Source organism: Octodon degus, unplaced genomic scaffold (assembly GCF_000260255.1).
Source record: "Octodon degus isolate 3935 unplaced genomic scaffold, OctDeg1.0 scaffold00193, whole genome shotgun sequence".
In the NCBI taxonomy this organism is placed as follows: domain Eukaryota; kingdom Metazoa; phylum Chordata; class Mammalia; order Rodentia; family Octodontidae; genus Octodon; species Octodon degus.
In genome coordinates, this window is record NW_004524769.1 from 3,613,126 (window position 1) to 3,632,725 (window position 19,600).

General features: G+C 48.1%; 1 protein-coding gene across 1 annotated transcript; it reads right to left on the minus strand.

Moving 5' to 3' along the window:
- Positions 1 to 12,916: 12,916 nt before the first annotated feature.
- On the minus strand, positions 12,917 to 14,322 carry Fibin (fin bud initiation factor homolog (zebrafish)). Its single transcript, XM_004644118.2, has one exon. The coding sequence runs from the start codon at positions 13,893 to 13,895 to the stop codon at positions 13,260 to 13,262; it is 636 nt and encodes a 211-aa protein (XP_004644175.1). The 5' UTR covers positions 13,896 to 14,322; the 3' UTR covers positions 12,917 to 13,259.
- Between the last annotated feature and the right edge of the window lie 5,278 nt (positions 14,323 to 19,600).

Below are 19,600 nucleotides of genomic sequence, written 5' to 3' on the forward strand. Positions count from 1 at the left end.
CCCATATTCTTTTTATATCATTTGTATTGACTCCTTCCTTCTCATTGATGCCTATTAGTCTCACATTGTTCATCTTTGCATCGTCTTGCAGGTACTGAGTTTTTTTTTCCTGCAACCTAGTTGTTTTTAAGAGATCTTTTCTTACCTTTTCACTAGGTGCAATGGTGTCTTTAAAGTCTGAAAGTCTATTTTCACTTTCACTCAAACGGTTTTGCCAGTTTGTGATTGAAGTTTTAATTTCCTGTATATCACCTCGAATCTGCTTCATGCATTCTATTTCTTTCATATATTGCTTATTCAAGGATTCCATCATTTTTATATTGTGCTCTATTTTTTATCAGTGTCTTCTTTAGAAGCACTTACTACTTCTTTCATTATAGTTATCGTTTCTTTTTTTACTTCAGAAATTATTTCTGATCTGATTTCCTCTATACCTTTGTGCAGCTATTTCTTTATTTCCAATGCTATTATTTCTGAGATATCTGGCATGTGATTTCCAGTTTCCTCAGTGCTAGTGTCTTCTGAAATTGTACTGGGTGGACTCGGGGCCTGAGACTGCATTTTGTTCCTTCTCTTTGTCATTTTGTATACCACTGTCTTCTGACCTTTGGTGCAGAGCTTAGCCTGATATGTAAGTGAGACAACCTGGGGCCCGCTGGATCCTCATTCAACCCAGAGCCGAAGCCCCAGAGCCCAAGCCTGGCCTGGAACCCTTCAGCAGAACTCCCTGCAAAGAGGCTACAGGCAAGACCCACCCAGCTGAGTCAGGAGCAGAGTGGCACAGCGGGTTTACCTCCAAGTGTTGCAACAGGAAGAAGTGGAGCCCAGCAGCCAGGCCCAAGCCACACCCACCTGGAGGAGTCTGAACTTCATAGATCTGGACCTGCTGTTAAGGTAATAACTCTATCTAAACTTTACAAAAAATAAAAATCTTAAGCATTAACAGTTCCTTCAAAAAATGATAGAACTGGTAATCCAGTCATTTTCGCTATCCTGTGTCTATATACATGATTCTTTTCCTTCCTCTTTTCTTTCTTTTCTCCTTTCCCCCATCCCAATTGTTCACTCATTTCAAGCAATTTCTTTACCTTTTACTCTATCTATTGTACTTTACAGATTTTATTTACTTTCTCAGGTCCCCAACAGTAGAGAGAATATGATGTTTACACATGCGGATCTGATTTATTTCACTTATGAATATGGTCTTTAGTTGCATCCATTTACCTAGAAAAGCCTAAAATTTATTGCTCTTTATAGCTGAGTAATACTCCACTGTATAAAAATACCACATTTTTTTTTATTCATTCCTCAGTAGATGGGTATTTGTGGTGTTTCCAATTGACTCTTGGTTCTTTCTCAGTTTAGTCCAAAATGTGTTCTATTTACCTCCTGGGACCACTGAAGAACAATCATGTCTGTGCTGCATTTCTTGGTAGGAAGGCATCAGGCTTCTTCCTGAATTATAGTTTCACTAGAGGACAGGTAAAGCCAGGTCAGCAAAGGCTGAGAAGAGTGGTAGCTAGTGAGAGTGACAGAGAAGGGTCAGCCTAGGAAATACGTGACATTCTAGGCAGGGAGCTGAATAGTTTTAAGTAGGGATTGTAGAGCTTGTCATGCTGGGTCACCTGAGTTTAACGCATGTGGCACTGCTAACATGGCACTCCTGTCGTGTCATGGGCAGCTAAAGATGCTACTTACTGCTCTGCTGTCACTACTTTCTGAGTCTAAGATAGTAATTACACATAATGCGCACTCCACAAATATTTGTTGAATGAAAATTGTTGATTTTTCCTTTGAAAAATAGTTCTTTTTCCTTTACATAGTGAATTAAAGGCAAGACTGTTGGCTGCTTGTTTTGGTAATGGTAGGAATTTGACAGAGGAAATGGGTAAACCTTGCATCCTGTTAATATTACGCTGTTATTGTAGGCTGTCGGTCCAGACTTTTCACTGAGAGTCTTTTTTTTTAATGGAGAAAGTCTTGGAAATTTGAGGGTTTATGGAAAATGTGATTATGGGTTGAGTATTTATCATTAGTATGCCTTGTGCCAGTTTCTCAGACTGAACGCATTTTTGTTTGAGCCAAACAGTCAAAATGGGGTCTATTTTTGAAGTCTTCAAGTAACTAAGATATCTTTAATTTGAAAAAGAGATGTTCTTCTTTGTTCCATGTATTTGTGGCTCATTACGCACACACATATGTGCAGGTGCACACACACACGCATGCACATACATGCGTGCACACACACACACACACACACACACACACACACACACACACAGAGGCAGTCCCTGAGCCAGACTGTGCCATGGAGTCTGGGAGTGCAGATTCAAACATTTCCGGGGACCACGAGGGAGCCTGTCTGTGCCTGGTCCTGTGTCCGGGTCCCATCAGCTGAGCCTCCTCGAGCAGCTCAGGTAGTGGACGCAGGAGGAGAAGCCAGCAAGTTGGAAAGTTAGGGAGGCTCGCCCGCACTTCAGGAGCTCGGCAAAGCTCCACAGAAGCACCCCCAGGTGCTCGCAGTGAAGACCACTTGAACCAGAGCTGAGACAGGGAGTGGATTTACCCGAGTGACCAGCTCTGGCCAACTCTGACTTCAGACTCCAGAGACACGCCAGGCGCTTATGAAGGCACCCCCCGCCCTGAGAGTCTGGGTTTCCTAAAGAGGTTCATGTCACAGAGAAGATGTGTATGCTCTAGTGCAGTCCCAGCTGTTTTACTGTAATATTTTGAAGACTATTTTGAAGACTGGTTCCTAGCAAATGTGGAGACTGCCTAAGGGTCATTTTCAGCACTGTCTTTTTCGTTTCAACAGAAGAACCCACAAACTAACTCTTCTTAAAGGAATTCTCCCAGCCAGCTTCATATCAGTGCGGCACAGGGTGCCTTCTGCACAACGTGACTCAAGTGCTTTCTGTCCCTCCGCAGCTCAGACCCCCACAGCAGCAAGCAAAGCAGCTCCTGCCCAACTCTGCGGCACACAAATGGAGGCTTGGAGACAACACACAACTTCTTGGATTCCTCCTGCTGATAGTGGCACAGGCATGGTGTGAGTTTTGTTTCTGTTTCTCATGCTCCCAGCATCTAAAGAGAGGAGAGAAAGGAGAGAAAGAGCCAGGGGAGTCAAGGAAAAGGGAGGTTTGGGGCTGGATGCAGCTGCCATCTGCTGGGTAGACAGAAGTGCAGTGCAGGTTTCTCATCCTTTACAAGTCAGTCTGTCGTGGGATCTTGTGGAAAATGTCAGAGGCCCATCGTGGTGGCCACCAAAGCATGTATTTTGCAGGCTGAGTGGAACACTCCTGCTGTTTGGTCTTGGATGAGAGCTGGGCAAAGATCAAAGCAAGAGAAGACATCCAGGAAGCACATTTCTTTAACCGTCTGCAGGAGGAAACTTTCACAACTGGAAAATGTGGTCCATTCCCCCCGCCAGCCCTGGAGCATGGAGGCTTTGCCTCATTAATCATAGCTGTCAGGTTTCTTTCTGTAAACAGTAAGCTGTTGTCATACAAAATATCTTTTTTCCCAAAGAAAAACAAAAGAGTGAGATGGTGAAATATGTAAGCCATCGGAGTAAATGCTAGCTGGTGTCAACATGGAATGCTCCATGCCTGTACTAAATCCAAGGCAGCCCACATTCTAAAGGGATTGGACCATTTCAAGAGAATAGTTTTGTATTTACATGTAGCTTAGGTAGAAAAGCCCATGTGAAGAAGCATGCAGGGTAGATAGACATAGAGTGGTGATGCACTAGGGACACTGAGTAAGAGCAGATGTGTGTACTAGTGCAATCCCAGTTGTTTTTCTGTAATATACAACCACGGCAAGCCTGCTGAGAGCCAAGCACCAGTCTCTGCCTTCTTAGTTCTGTCTTCATTCAGTCCATCAGGTTAGGTGCACGCAGCTGGGCTGGTGGGTTGGAACCGGAGTGTGGAGTCAGGGAGGGCTGCTAGGACCCAGGTATATTACCTGGCATAGTCGTCTAAAGCATTTCTGTCCTACTCAGATACACCCAACTCCTGAGGACTAATAGAATAGTACTCCAGAATCCGAGGGAGGAAGAACTAATCAGAAGTCCACATAAGGAAGAAAGAAGACCCAGAAGGAAGGGTTGAAGTTTAAATCAATGCAGGGGTAGGAAGAGTGACGCGGTTGTACTGGGACAAAGAGAGTTCAGAATGGAGGACGATTCCTTCTGATTTCGTCATTAGTGTCTTAGACCAAGCCTCCCTCATACAATCAGCATGACCTAATCGCTAAGCTAACCAAATAAGAAGCATCTTGCTTCTTCTCCCACTTCCTTGAAGACAAATCTCCTTCCTTTTTGAGTGAATCAGATCACAGCATTCCTCCTCTATCAGACCTTTCCACAGAACTTGGAATAATTTCCAGATTTCTTATGATGGTCACGCAGTTCCTCTCCTGCCTAGCTCCAGTGTCTCTCGAAGCCTTTCACTCTTTTTTTTTAGTTTCCACTGATGCAGTCCCCATAGTTTTTTATTTTCTTTTTTATTTCTCAAATATAAAGTTGTCTCTGCTTGGTAGATTTTTGCCCTTCTTGCTCTTTTATTAGGAATACTCATTGCTTTGACACTTGCATTTTTGGTTTCTACTCAAGATTTAAGGCTCAGTTTGAATATCTTGTATGCTTATTCAGAGATATCTCTGAATACACTTTCTTACCTAAGACACTACATTGCCGAGCAGCATATACATTTGAGTTTGATAGACCTGCATGGATGAAGAATCTTTATATTTGGTTCAAGAAGTGTTGATAAAATAACATCCTATCCAAACGGCAAATACCATGAACTGTCTTTACTAGGCTTGCATTGTAAAAATTTGTTATGGTCAAATATGATCAGATTAGCAAAAGCGTTTGAGAGATGTCATATTTGAGATAAAGCCCGTTGCTCCCAGATGAAGAATCAGAACAGCAAGTGGAGATGCGGAGGAATCTGTACTTCACTCAATATAAAAATCAAAGAAAGAAAGGAAGAACTTATTTGATGAAACTTTGTTTTATAGGCTTTCGTAAAGGAAAATCAGAGAAGGGAAATGCTCATTGCATGAGCCATTTGTCCAGGCTAACAAAGTACACGTCCAGCACCTTGCCTGTAGAGCGAAAGGCATCCTTTAGCAGTTACTGTGGCTGTGTGGAGTCAGGGCACCCGTGTTCAGTGCTGACGCCATTCCTGCCAAGCTGTGGGGTCGTGGGTAAGTCCCTGAACTTCTCTGTCTCTTAGTTTCCCTGTCTAAGAGTAGGTTGTACAATATATGGAAAACATGCTCTCAGCAGTCTGCACTCAATAAATACCAATTATCAGGGCTGGCAAGATAGCTTAGCAGATTAAATGGCTGCTTAGGCAAGCACAGGAACTGGGGTTTGATCCCTGGCACCACATGCCCCTCCGGCCTCACCCCTGGGATATGCCAAGCTGCCGAATCTGGGTGTGGTGGCGCACACCTGTAATCCCAGTGCTGGGGAGGCTGAAAACAGGAGGATCACCACAAGTCTGAGCTACATAGTGAGACCTTGTGCCAAATACATTCAAATAAATAAATAAATAGATAGATAGATAAGTAAATACCATTTATCTTTTCTTGAAAGGTGAATTAATTTTAGAACATTTAAATGACTCATTCAAGTGTGAAAGTGAAAGAAACTTCTCAAAGGGAAAGAACAGCTAGAATGGGGGAAGGAGAAAAGAAGGAAGGGAGAAGAATATAAATATGTGATAATTATACTACCAATTCTATTAAATTACACTACCAATTTCTAACCATTTATTGAAAAGAATGGTTTTTGCTTATATGGTTTGATCAATTTTGCAAACTTAGATCTTGTCATATGAGCAACTACTTAGAAGAAAACAGTGTGTAATATATTAACCATAGTGAATTTCCCATCTTGTTTTGAAATTGTGTCATTGTTTTTATTGTTATTCTGTCTTTAAAATAGAACTTATTCAAAGTCTCACAACATATATGTTGTGGGAATAAACCTAGAACTAAGAATGTTTTACTTCTGTAGAATTGTAGGTAGATCTGAGAAATTTTAAAGGACTTATGCAGTTAAACATAATTTAATGCCTGAAATTGGCATGGCTACAAAGCAGTGTGTTTCTTGTATCATTTTTTCCCCTAAAGATAAAAACACAAGAAAAGTACTGAAAGGACACAGAGCAAGATCAAATTGTGGGCATGTAACAGAGAGATTTGGAGGGGCTGGGGAGATGGTTCAGTGGAATAAGCGCTTCCCTGGCAAGCACAAGGACCTGAGTTCAATCCCCGGTTCTGAAAAGAGAGAGAGAGAGAGAGAGAGAGAGAGAGAGAGAGAGAGAGAGAGAGATTTTGAGAGCACTATTGATTTGGTCTTCTTTGTGTTTTGTTTCCATATTATTAATATTCAACAAAAATGAACAAGATGAAACAACACGAACAGCAACGCTGCAGCCCCTCCATGTCTTGGATGTGCACTTTCGCCAAATCCTTACTTGTGTTCACTGCTTTCCATTCTTTAGGCTGTTATGGCTTGTGTCTCGATGTCCCCAAAGCCTCACGCAGCCACCAGATTATTCTGCGGAGGTGGCTGAATCTAGAGGGTGTGACGGATCTCAGTGCGATGCTGGTGTGATTGAGGATGCTGGGTCAATACACCGATTGGATTGGTGCTGCCATGACCTCAAGAGGCTGGATAAGATAAAGGGACAGAGAGAGGCACGGCTGATCCACGCTTGTTGCTTTTTCTGTCTTCTGCCACCCTGAATGGTTGACCTTTGCCATGTGCTACCCTGCCTGGGGCCGGCTGGTGATGAACCGAAGCCTTCACAAACTGTGAGCTGAATAAACTTTTTGCATTTTAACTTTAAGTTTCAGGTATTTTGTTTCAGCAATGTGAAAAGTAATTAAAGAACAATGAGGTCATTGCTGCGACTCTACCTGGCCATGTGGTTCAGGTGCCCTTGGGAATAGCTTGTGGGAAGAACATGGGAGGGCTCGGAGATGCCGGCTGAAGAACTAGAGCTGGAATGACTTAGACTGTGTGGGAGTTTCTTGTCAGAGCTCAGAAGTCTAGAAGGCTGATCCAAGTCCAGCAGGTAAAGACCAGGCTTGGGAGGTTTCTGCTGGGAAGGACACCATTGCCGGTTGGGCTCCAGACAATGTGTGCTATGTCTTGTTAAAAAGCTTGTCTGCATTTTGCTCCTGTCCAGAGATTTTTTTCCTGAGATTGAGATTAAGGATGATGGACTAATTAGTCTGGCAGAAAAAGTTTTAAGGCAGTTGAGTGTCGAAGTGGTGGCGTGGCTGCAGTTGGGGTCTTTTAGCCAGATCTATGTTGAGAATCAAGAGCAAAGGGCTCAGTAGAATAACATAAAACACTGTGAACTTAGCTAGAAAGGAAGCTCCAGTAAAGCTGTAGGCTGAAAAGACATATCTGGGGAGATCTTGCTTGCGGAGAAGAAAGAGGAGAATAGAAAAGATGGCCTGAGGGCATCACAAGAAGCAGCAGAAGCCCACCCTTTGCTGTCTGAAAATTGTAAAAGTGAAAGACTGCTTTCAGAAGAAAGCCATGGAGCACCCTGTTCTAGAGTGGTGGTGGCCTAGAAATTTGTTCTTCCAAATTGGATTCACTGAACTAGGCACTGGAGCCCTCAGCCACAAGAGAGGGAAGGCTGGCTACTGCTTCTGATGGCAACAGACCTCGGCATCATCCACACTGTGCTGGCTTTAGGTGCATTCAGCATGGCAGAGTGGTGGGGTCAGAAAGGCTTTCACTGAGAGTTCAGAGAGCCTGGGAGGCAGGCCTTGTGCCTCTGAGAGGGCAGTGTGTGCAGCGCGCAGGGTGAAGCCAAAGGTGCCGCAGGGACCCCAGGCATATGGAGAAGCCAGCAAGTGGGTCATCTGAGGAAAAGGGAAGGCTGGAGGAGAGCCAGGGAGTGAGCCCCACCAGAAGTATCATAGGGGTGGCCACCCAAGACTTTTTTTTTTTGTATTTTAGTACAGAGTCCACAGCGTCTACAGAGTCTCACTACATAGATTGGACTCATAGTGATCCTTCCATTTTCAGCCTCCCAAGCACTGGGATTGCAGGCATGCACCACCACGCCCAGTCTCAATTGCCATCTCAGTGTGCCCTGGGGGCAGGGGCTGGCCCCACACACTGGGGATCCAACTCTGGCCTCTGCGTCTGCCTAAGTAGGCACTTTACTCTGCTGAGCTAACACCTAAGCCTTTTACATCTTGCCACAGTTTTCCTCAGATGCTGCCCATGGAACTACAGGGCTTGTTGTTTGCCCTGCTGGATTTTAGACTTGCTTTGCCCCATTCCTTTGCATTTCTGTTTTTCTAACTTTTGGAATAGAAATATCTACCTTGTGCTATTGAATGTTGGAAGTGTTTAACTTTTCTATTTATTTATATGGGGGCTTGAAGCTAAGAGTTATTTTTAAATCTCAAGGATGTTTTTCACTTGGAATTTTCAGCAAAGCTGAAATTATTAGGACTTTGGCAAAACTTGGAGATGGACTCGAGGCCTTTTGCACAAAATGAGGTGCATGAGTGTTGAGGGACCAGGGATGGAATGTTACAGTTTGTGTCTAGATGTCCCCCCAAAGTCTCATGTGCTCATAGAGTTTTTTCAGAGGTGGCTTAACCTAGACTGTGTAACTGATTCATAGTGCAATGCTGGGATTAAGGGTGTGAGTGCTGCACCCTCCCCTGGGCAAGTAGCCCACATACGATGCAGGGACTGGATGAGTCTTACCTTGCTCTCTTGGTGCTTTTTCTGTCTCCCAACGTCATGAACTGTTGCTGGCTGCCGTGCTACCCTGCCTTGGAGCCTGCTGATTATGAAGCATCTACAAACTATGAACTGAATGAATGTCTGCTCTCTTAGCTGTGAGTGTTGAGTATTTTGTGCTTGCAAGGACAAAGGGAACTAAGATGCAGGGAGTCCTGACAGGATTGCGCTGAGCTCCCCTGGAGATCTGTTTGCTGTCCAGTGCTCTACATTGCCACTCTCTAATCTGTTGTTTAGGTTGTAGTTTCCCCCACATCTATATGAGATTTCTCCCCTGGGTACCTTGAATGGCAGGTGTTGTGATCCCTGAGGAAGCCTACAGTGGGGCCGGTCTGTAATCCCAGACACTTGGGAGGTTCAGGCAAGAGGAGCGCGAGCTTGAAGCCAGCGGGAGCAACTCAGGCGCAGAGACAGGATTTTTTTTAAGTGACATCCAACTGGATGCTCATTTTAGAGATGGGACTCCTGTAAGACCAGCTCAATTTCAAAATTACTGGTTGTTTATGAAATTAAATTTTTATACTGGTTATTTATTAGTTTCATTTCTCTATTTTATTTCCCACCAATATTTCTTTTCCAATAACTTCCCCTGTACATTATAAAATGTCTGCAAGCATTACAGTTAGCCTTTCTGTTTCCTGTCCGTGTAACAGTCTGTACCCGGATTGCTCTTTAGCTTATCATTAAATAGTCCATATTCTTTCTTTCTTCTGGGTATCTAGTGTGGTGGGGCCATAAAAATATCTGCTGCAGCAGAACTACAGGATTCAGGGCTTCTGAGGGGAATTTCTGGGTCTGGGTCCTGAGGAATACTGTATACGAGAGTGGGGAGAGCTATGGGGCGCAGGGGAGCCACGGGGCAGTTAGGTGCTGCTGTGCACACTGCGAACAGCTCCTGTCATCTGCGGGCAGTGGGGGTGGGGAGGCGAGGCCTGTGGTTGCTGCAGAGGCTGACGGGGCGTCTTCCACCAACAGACTGCAGACAGACAGATGGATTGCTGCAGAGAGCTGCAGGATTGGGATGTGGAAGTGTCTACGCCCTCAGACTGCGACATGTGGCTCAACAGTACTGCGCAGTGCATCTCACAGAAACAGCATCTGTGTCTAACTATATAAACAGGGGAGCCCAGGGGTGGGGCGAGGGGAGAGGGAAAGGGTGACAAACACCCGCACCTATGCGTAGATGTCCCTGCTTGCCAGGATGAACTCAGTCATCATGCATCGCAAGCATTCCACGGTTGAAGACAGGCAAAGGAAGCAAGAGCGCAAGAACTCCATTGCACGGGGAGGTCCGCCCTGGTCCTGCGCACCGCTCTATCTGCACCACTTAGTGCGTGCGCTTGACACCTGCAGATAATAAATAAACATGGAAGGGCAAAACCAGGAAAGTAGAGGAGTGGATCATTTTCTGACTGCCGGGAGCCCCAGGGATCTGAATGCTGGAGCGCAGCTTTTGGAGCGGCTGGACCTCGAGGTCCCACCCTGTGGCTCATTGCCACCATCCCAGGTGCCACTAGGTAACTGGCTCACCGAGACACAGTTGATGTCACACAGTTTCAACCTTGGGGAAGGTTCTGGGCCACAGGTATAAAGACAAAGATAATGCTAAATACCGTCGTAATAAAAACTAACACTCCCTGGGGTTCAGCCTGTATTAGGCACTGTTGTAACTACTTGAAATGAAACTCTTCCTTTTATAGATTCTTCTCATGGTTTGTTGACAGAATTAGGAGGAACATTTGAGGCAAACTCAGCGCTGAGCCCTAGAAATATTTCTGGCTTCTCAGAGCAGTTAGCCAATTTGTTGCTCTTACCATATTGAATGATAACAACAGTAATTGCCTTCTGTTCCAAATAAAATGCTAAGAGGTTTTTAAGATTTCTGTCCCATGGATGAAGACCTAGACCTTGTCACCTCACAGAATAACTCATAGCCCAGCTTAGGCTGAGTGGTCAACAGCTGCAGAAACGACACCCTAAGCCTTGAGGCTGCGGGGTAAGTGGCCTTTGAAGGGGAGAACGTCTGTGGTTTTCCTCACATTCTCGGAGTATTTTGTGGCCTGAGACATAGAGGGCCGCTGCTTTAAAGAGACCTGGGCACTGCATGAGCAGCAAAGTCTGATGAGGATGTGGAGAGCACAGCCAGAGGGGCTGGCTTTCCTCCCTAGGAGGCCGGGACACCCGTGTGACAACCATGCTTGCTGGTGACACAGGCGTCTCCCTGTCCCTCCTGGAAGCACTCTTGTGGCCTGGAGGGTGCACCATAAGACTGCAGTTACTAGCTACATCACGAGCTTTGTAAACACCTCTGTGCTCAGATCAGCCAAGCATCGCTAGCTTTGAATGCAGCGACTCTGCCAGACAATTTCATACTGGCTTTGTAGGAACAGGAAGATTAGTAGCCATGGAAATTGCTTCCTATATCATCTAGTCCAGGGCTTCCACATTGCTGGCAAATTTGCCACTATGCTCCTTCTCAAGTCTGTGGATGACGTCTCTAATCAGGACAGCAGTCTACTTCTGTAGTGTGAGTCCTTAGGGCAGTGCCCAGGCAGCCCCCACCGACTGCCTTACCACGTGCGAGGGCACCAGACTCCTGCCCTCTCCTCCTGCAGGTCCAGCCCCACTTCCTGCAGCTGGGCAAAGCAGGGAAACGGCATTTGCCAAGTCTGTGGGCAGCCCTCAAGCATCACGAGGGAAGCGAGAGGCAGATACTAAGAAGGGGAAGTTTGCCCCTGTGAGCTGCAGGTGCACACACACCAAGCATCCTCTTGGCTTTCCCGGCCACTAGTCCCCTTTTTTCATAGGATAAAGTAGAAACGAAAACAAAACCACCTCTTTTAAGAGGTCCTTTAACTCCTTCTTGTACACAAGTTTACGAAGCATCCAAAAGCCAGCCTGTGAGTAATGGAAAGAAATCATGAATGATGATTTTAATTTGTTCTTTTTCAAGCAGTGAGAGTAGCACGCGAGACCCAGGCTACCTGCAGCTTCCTCTTAGCGCTCAAGGCCTGGGAAGCTCGAGCCCAAAAGCCAGGCCCATGGCCCAAGTCGGGTCACTCAGGTGCCCCTAGTTTCATTGAAGGGCCCTGGACACTTCATAGAAATAGAAACCGGTCCTCGACGTTCGAGGGAGAGGGAAGCCGGTTGTGCTGAAGGGAGAAATAGGAGCATGTACTTTCCCGAGTGTGCGTAAAGAAAGACCGCGAAGGCGTGTGCGGCTTCACTGGAGCAGGACATGAAATCATGCTCACTTCCACCTTTGCAACCCATTCACGAAAACTAAGCTTTGCAGCGAGTGCGCACCGCCGCGGCTCCCCGCCTCAGAAGCCTCTTTGGCCGCCTGCGCAAGGGCGGCAGAAAGTTCGCTTTTCAGCAGATCAGCAGGCCAGATTCAGAGCTCTGCCAGGCTAGTGTTGCTTTCTCCTGGTGAAGGCGGCGAGGCTGCAGGAAGGGAAGCAGCGCCACAGCACACAGCTCTCCCTTATCATTCTTCACCATGGACTCCAGACAGCGTGGCTTACGCCCCACGCTTCTCTCCTTTGCAGGAGAGCCCTGCTTGGACGTGGGAAATTTACTGATGTGAATTAAAACATGAGCCAGTATTATCTGAAAACATATTTATTGTCCGAATAATAAAACTTAGATGAGGAGGTGTTAGAATTGGAATTTTTCCCTCCTTGAAATACAAGTTCACAAGAAGCGAAAAGAAGCCCCCCGCCCCACTGAGGAAGAAGGCACGAGTAAGGAAGTGGCGGGTACGGAGGCTCTAAGGTGGGGCCTGCTTCTCTGTAACTGAGCCTGGCACAGGGAGGAAGAGGACCCGCAGGACAGAGCGCAGTCCTCATTGGGCGGGCGCACCAACCCCGCAAGGCTGCAAAGCTCGACTTCTTAAATCCCCAGCTCCGGGACAGACCCCAGAGGAACCTTGTACCTGTCTGCACGGGAGCTGGCGTGGACATCCCGGCTCTGCCCTGGCAAGAAGCAGACGCAGCTCAAGCCCGTGCTTAATAAATAAGAGAGCGAAGGGGAGTAAGCCAGCTGCTTGCAGGGGCTGCGGGCACACAGCGGACCCTCCCCCAACATCTGCAGAGCAGGCAGGGCTGCCGGGGGTCCTCCTGGACAGAACCTACCCTCCGCCAGTCCCCACTGCCATTTCCCTTGCGGCTGGCGCCCTGTCTTTGCAGAGTCCGGAAGCGCCCGCTGGGAAAGACTGGAGGTGTGGCTGGAATTGGACGACACAAGGTGTCGTCTTTATAGGTGCCACACACACAAATCCAGATCCCATAAATAACGCACAAAGCACAACCACTTGACCTCTGAGCCTTTCCAAATGGCCTCACATCCATCCTCAAACTGCAAATCCGGATATAAAAAGTAGCAAGTACAAGGGAAAGTCGAGCCCTGCCTTCTCCCCACCCCACCGCAGGCAGGCAGGACGGCGCTTCTGACCAGCCACCTACACTTTCAGGTAGTCCTTCTTCAGCCGCCCTAGCCGCGTGCCATGGCTCCGGATAGTGAGAGCCAGCAGCTCGTACTTGTCCCTGAGCCCCGCGGAGATGCCCAGCGTCTCCCTGAGCAGGGCGCGGGTGTGCACCAGCATCCCCAGGAAGTCCTCGTGGAGCCGGCTCTCCTGCCGACCGTCCTGCTCCTGGCCCTGCCGGAACTTGCTCTCCAGCTCGGTGAGGGAGCGGTCCGAGTTGGAGTAGGCGTCCCCGATCTGGTGCGACTCGCGGCGCAGGTACTTGCCGTAGCTCTCCTCGCCGTCCAGGTCGTAGGAGATGCTCTTGCTGATGCCCTCGAGCACTCGGCCCGAGTCCTCCACCTGGCGGCCCAGCACCGTGAACTCCTCGCGCAGGCTGAGGCGCAGCGCGTCCGCGGCCGGGCCCCCGGCGCCCTGGGCGCAGCGGTGGCGCTCGCTCACGCGGAACAGCAGCTGGCACTTCTCGGGGTCGTCGTTCTCCTCGTAGTCCCCATCCGGCACGAAGTAGTGGTGCAGGGTCCCGTTGGACATCTCCGGGTACAGAGGGCCATCGAAGTAGCCCTGGCACAAGTGGCAGAGGAGGCCGAGCCCCAGGAGCGTCGCCCACACCATCCTGACGCGCGCACAGGGTGATCAAGGACGCCAGAGAAGGAAAGGGGCCCCGGGAGTCAGCGCCTTCTCGAGCGCGCGTCCTGCGCGGTCCCCTCCGGCTGGATGCTCCCCGGACCCCGCGCCCCAGCGGGCGACATGTGTCTCAGCCCGGAGACCCGGCACCGCGCTGCCTCCGCCTCCTGTCCAGTCCCCCCTGGCTCCGCGAGGCACAGTGAGAGGCTGCGAGCGGTCTCCTTCTACGCGGCTCCTGCAGCTCTGCGCGCGGGGTGAGAATGCGCCTCTCTCTCGCTCGGGCTAAAGATATCCCCGCGCTCGAGTTACAACTGCTTTCGTCATTGGGACGCTGGACGCTGCCGGGGCACAAGTTTGGAGAGAAACCTCCGGCCAGGGCTCGCTGTTAAAGTTACAGAGTCGCTTTTAAAGATGCGAAGGCTGGGACTGGGGAGATGGCTCAGTGAAATAAGTGCTTCCGTGGCAAGTGCAAGGGTCTGAGTTCAATCCCGGTTCCGGAAAAAAAAAGAAAAAAGAAAAAAAAAAGAAGATGCGGAGGCTGACCTGGAGAGAGAGGCGACTGAGGGAAATGAGGGAGGAAGGAGAGCTCCCGCGGAGCCATGGTGAGCCCAAATGTGCTGAGGCCCAAGGGACAGACCTAGAGGAATGCAGTCCGCAGGTTTAAATAAACACCAGCCAGTTGACTGGGCCGGGATATAGTTCAGTGGTGTGAGCGCCTGATTGCCTGCCTGCCAAGTGTGGTCCTGATTTTTTCGATCCCTGGTACCGCCAAAAAAAGCAAAACAAAACAAAACACAAAACAAAACAAAAAAAGAAGGCAGACCCAAGTGGGTTGCCCGGGGAACACTAGCTAGTTGGGGGTGTTCCCTGTGTCTGCTTATCTTGAAAAAGTCTGCCTTGGAAGCCAAATCCCAAAGTGTCTGCAAGGGGGATTTCGTTTGGAAATAGGTGGCTAATAATAATGAAAACAGATAGAAATAAAAAATCAATTAATTCATAGTTATTAATAGGTTAAGATCAAAAACTGAAAAAAAAGTGGAATTTTGCCTGTTTGAAAAGACAACTGAAGCCATTGTGGAGTTCTCACTGAAAACTCATCCAGACTTAGCTTCTGTACTGATTTTTTAGCTTAATACTTCATGGCTGTTGCTTCTTTTCAGATATTTAAAAGCTTTAGAAAAACACCGGACTGCCAGAGATAGCCTCCTTTTTCTTATGGTGAAATGAAAGGGCAGAATATTCGAGGAATTGTTTGTGCTTACACAACTGAACTGTAGTGGAGTCATGTTTTAATTTGGAAAATAATACCTTATTTCTAGCCAGGCTATTTTAGGTTCTGATTTATGAGTCAGTCTGGCACGTGGTCACCGCGGCCACTCTTTCTGGCAGTGAGGGGTCCTTGTGTTTGTACTGAGCCCGGTCATGCTTCAGAACGGGGAACGCAGTGATCAGCACCAAGCTGCTTCAGATCCTGACCACCCTGAGGCATTCCTTCTGAGAAATGGGGCCGGCATTTAGCTATGACAAGCGAATGAGCAGCACTCCTACCTTGGACAGTGATGTGGATGACGGGGAATGATGGGAGGGTGGTGGCAGGGAGCCCCACTTCTGTCCTGATGCGGTGCTCTTCTGGCCTGGAGATGGGGCTGGGCCCCCCTCCCCCGCAGTGACCACTAGTGTTTATGTCTGTCCCTTTCTTAGCGTCCTAGGCTCCAGAGCCACATAGCTCTGTGATTGACACATGTGTTGTCCTCCCTTTTGTTGCTATGGACAACCCAGGCTCTGGGAGGGACAAGGGGAGAGCACTTAGCACTGAGACGCTCTGTCGACATGGTGTCTGTCCCACGTGTAGAGTTCTTGAGGCATGCCCTCCACACAGTTCAAATCCTGTCCAGGCAGCTGGCCTCATGAAGATGCCAAAGGATGCTTCTTAGTTAACCTTTATGCCAACTAGGAGACCAAGCCTAATTTTCACTCTATCCCAGCAAAAAGCGAGACTGCACTGTGAGACTCTGAAGGTTGTGGCTTAGTTCTTTTTTTCCCTTGGGACTTTCACTTGTGATAGCCTCAAATTGGCTATATGACCAAAGAAGAGAGGAAGAATGTCTCGCCCAAGTCCTCCTGATTCACTCAGCAGGCCAATTATACAAGTGCAGGCCAAGCCTGTTGGGGGGTGCACCAGTTGGTTACTTGCAGACACGAAGGTGTGCGGTGGGCCCTTCTGCCTGCCAAGAGCTTGCAGCCTGCTTAGAGGGGGTGTAAGAGAAGAAAAGAGCCACGAGTGGTCACTTATTTCCTCAGCATCCACTGTCTTCCTGTAGTTCCAAATCTAAAGATACAAACTCCAGAAAGAATTTTTTCAAGTAAATGGGATTGAATTTCAGTCTGACTAAGACAACGGGAAATTCATTTATTCAGATAAAAGTCTAACATTTCAGACAAGGTCTGGTCCAGACTCTACTTTCTCTCACATTAATTCTTGGCTCTCTTTCTTCTTTGTTCTTGGGCAGTGGCTTCCAATTTGGGCTCCGAATGGAGGCCAGTGTCTTTCAGGGATGAGCCTTCCTTTATTCATGCCTAGCAGAAACGCCAGGCTGGGTTTCCTGGTAACCCCAGCACACTCCTTGGGCAGCCTCAATGCCCACAGTTGACCGGATGTGGGTCATGACCACGAATCCACCCCCAAACCAGGCCTCCTGTGGCCTGAGCTCCTGGCCGGTTCTGTGGGCAAGGTGCTATGAAGACCACATGAAGGGGGCATTTACGGTCTTGTGTAGGAAAGGAACAGTAAGATCAAGGATTCTAGGGAAGCAATGATTAACATCCTTGCTACCGCCTGCCTTCTTCCACAGCGTGGTCCTCGTTAGCCACACCTAGAGGGTGCTGGCACCCTTAGGCAGCTGCATGCTGGTGCTTGTGGCGGCTGGCTGCAGGGGCTGGGTCCTCAGCTGTAGCACCTGCTGATTTCCACGGAGTACATATACTCTCTGTGGCCAGCATCCTTGGAAGCAAAGTTGAGAAAATAAATGCAGTGGGAAATCTGTACCAACCCACAGATTTCCCACTGCATAGACTCATTATGTGCAGAAAGTCCCGCGAGAGTGGAAAGTAGCAAAGCTCTCCTCATTAAAAGCAGCGAGTACTGCATATATTCCCAGTATTTTAATATTGCTTATTTAAAGTCGAATCTACGTCTTCAATAATGGCTAAGGTGACAGCTGGCTCGCACAGTTCCTGAAGCTCTAGCGGTCAGCTCTGGGGAGTCAGCACCGGCTGGCTCCAGTGCCAATTGCCTTCTGATCCACACTGCATTCTCCTCACATTTGACAGGTTTCGATTCCACCTTGGGCTCCTCTGGAAGGGCCAGAGCTAGGGCTTGGTCTTGGAGTGCAAGGAGCCAGAGAAGCTTTCCAAACACACTCATGCTAGACTGAGGACTTGGAAGAGTAAAATCAAGTGCAACCTACTGGGAGAGGCCACAGTTGAGCCCAGGACTGACACCTAGAGAGAAAGGAGGGAATTATTAATTTTACCAGGATATGGCTATATGTAAGAACTAAGGAGGCCCTCAGGAGCAGGGCTGACTCACAGGCATCAGCATACGTAGCACTGTCACCCAGTTCAGCTCTTTCTGTGTACGTAACCCCACAAGTCCAGCCAAATTGACTAGGCTAAGACTTCGTATCCTTCATTATTTGCAGTCCACTTTACAGTCTTGTTCTTTTGAACCTATGACTGTTTAGAGATGGAAGCAGGAATCTAGGCTACCACTATAACTATCAGAGCTTAAAGCTCTGTAGTTTTCCTTGCTAAAGACTTCTGTGGTCTTCTGGTTGTTTCTGATAATGGCAAAAGGACACTATTATAGAAAGGGGCTTCTGTTGATTAAGTATAGGGAGAGTTTGGGGGTGCAGCTGAGTAAACCAGACAGAGACTCTCAGAGATGAAAGCGCTCTCCGAATAACCAACACTGCTAGGCTCAATCTTGTGACCATGGCAAACCTGGAAAAAGAACAGAGGGTGTTATCTCTGGCCACAGTAGTGTCCTGAAGTAGGAGAGGAGAGGGAAGGTGAGAGGTGGGGAAGAGGGCAGGAAGGAGGCAGTATCTACCCTGGGATTATTTTTAACCAGCCAGGATGGAGAGAGTCATGCTCATTGAGCATCCGTTATTCACAACAGGTGGGAGGGTCAGGAGACAGGAAGAGAAGCACGGATAAGAGAAAGAAAAGACAAAGTGGGAAAGGAAAGATGGAATGAAGAAAGGAAGGAATGAAAAAGTGAAATGCATTTTGATTATGCAGGCTATTTATTTGTCACATTAGCTCACTAAAGTGGTTATTATTTACTATAAGGTCATTGGTAAGGAACAGGGAAAAATTAATCAGTGAAAATAAACACAATTTTTATTTAATGTAAGCAACGCATTGCAGCCACATTTCTCACAGTCTTTCTGTATTGCAGCGTGCTATGTTATGTCATAGTAACAGGCATCACTAAAATGCTCTCTCAGTCACTTTCTTGTCACTGGGCATGGTACCCCACACTCACAACCTAAAGGAGCAGAGATTTACTGTAGATCACATAGCAGTGCCAGTGGGCTGTTTCCAGGGCATGGTGGCTTGGCATAGGGGCCGGGGGCAGGGAAAGCCACTCACCTCATGCGGCACAGGAAGCAGAGGGAGTGAAGGGAGGAGCTCGGGGGAGCCTAAACACTGTCTCCTCTGACCCGAACCCACCTTCTAACAGGAAATCTGCCATCCAGTCACCCCACAATCCAATCACTTTCAGAAGCCCCACTTTTAAGCATGAGTCTTTGACATCTGGCTGTAACCCATAACACTCACTAACACCAAATTCAGGTAAATGGTAGGTCAAGGCTGCTCAGTGACTCTGCCATCCAAAGCACAAGGCTGGCCTGGATGACATGGTGGAGGAGAATACTCAAGGCCTCACAGTGCATTTCCAAGGCATGCTTCAGAAGGGACAAGTGTACCTTTGCATGCTGCCCATAGCCAAGGACACGGCCTTGTCATTGTGCAGAGGAACGAAGAGTCTTGTGCTTTCACATGCCAGGAGAACACTGGTTGTGAATGAGCTCTGGTTGTCTCTACTGTACTTTCCCACAGGAAAAGAAGAGTTAGAAGAGTTCTAGAGCTGCCAGACAGGAAGTGGACATGCATGTCTTCTGCAACGATGCGCATGTCTACCAGATGCTTCTTCTAGCCTTTGTAATAATCATTATGCTCCTACAGTCACTCCAGGTAGGAACCACAAGCAAAGCAGAGGTCCGCAAGTGTGTCCTTCACGGTCACTACTGGATTCTGAGTTGGATCCTTTCCAGCATTTCATGGGTGAAGACAGTGTACACCCAGTAGGAGAGGAAAGGACCTAGGTGGGGTCAGGGATGCTGAGGCAAGGATTTTGCCCAAGGAAAGGCAGGAGGGAAGGAATTCCGGAGAGACAGAGTTCCTAAGAAGCTGAGTGGAGAGACTTCATCTTGTAAGGGAGGAGGACCATGCACTGGCTCAGCCGAAGGCCCTGGGAGACTCAGATATGAAGTTGTTGTGAGTGGCCAAGAAGTGTGGCCGAGTGGGTGGCTCCTCATACCCTCAGGAGCTAATTATGGACCACAGCAGCTGAGTCCAGGGCAACTGCTGGGCCCTGCACCTGGCTGGCTGTGCTCAGCTGCTGG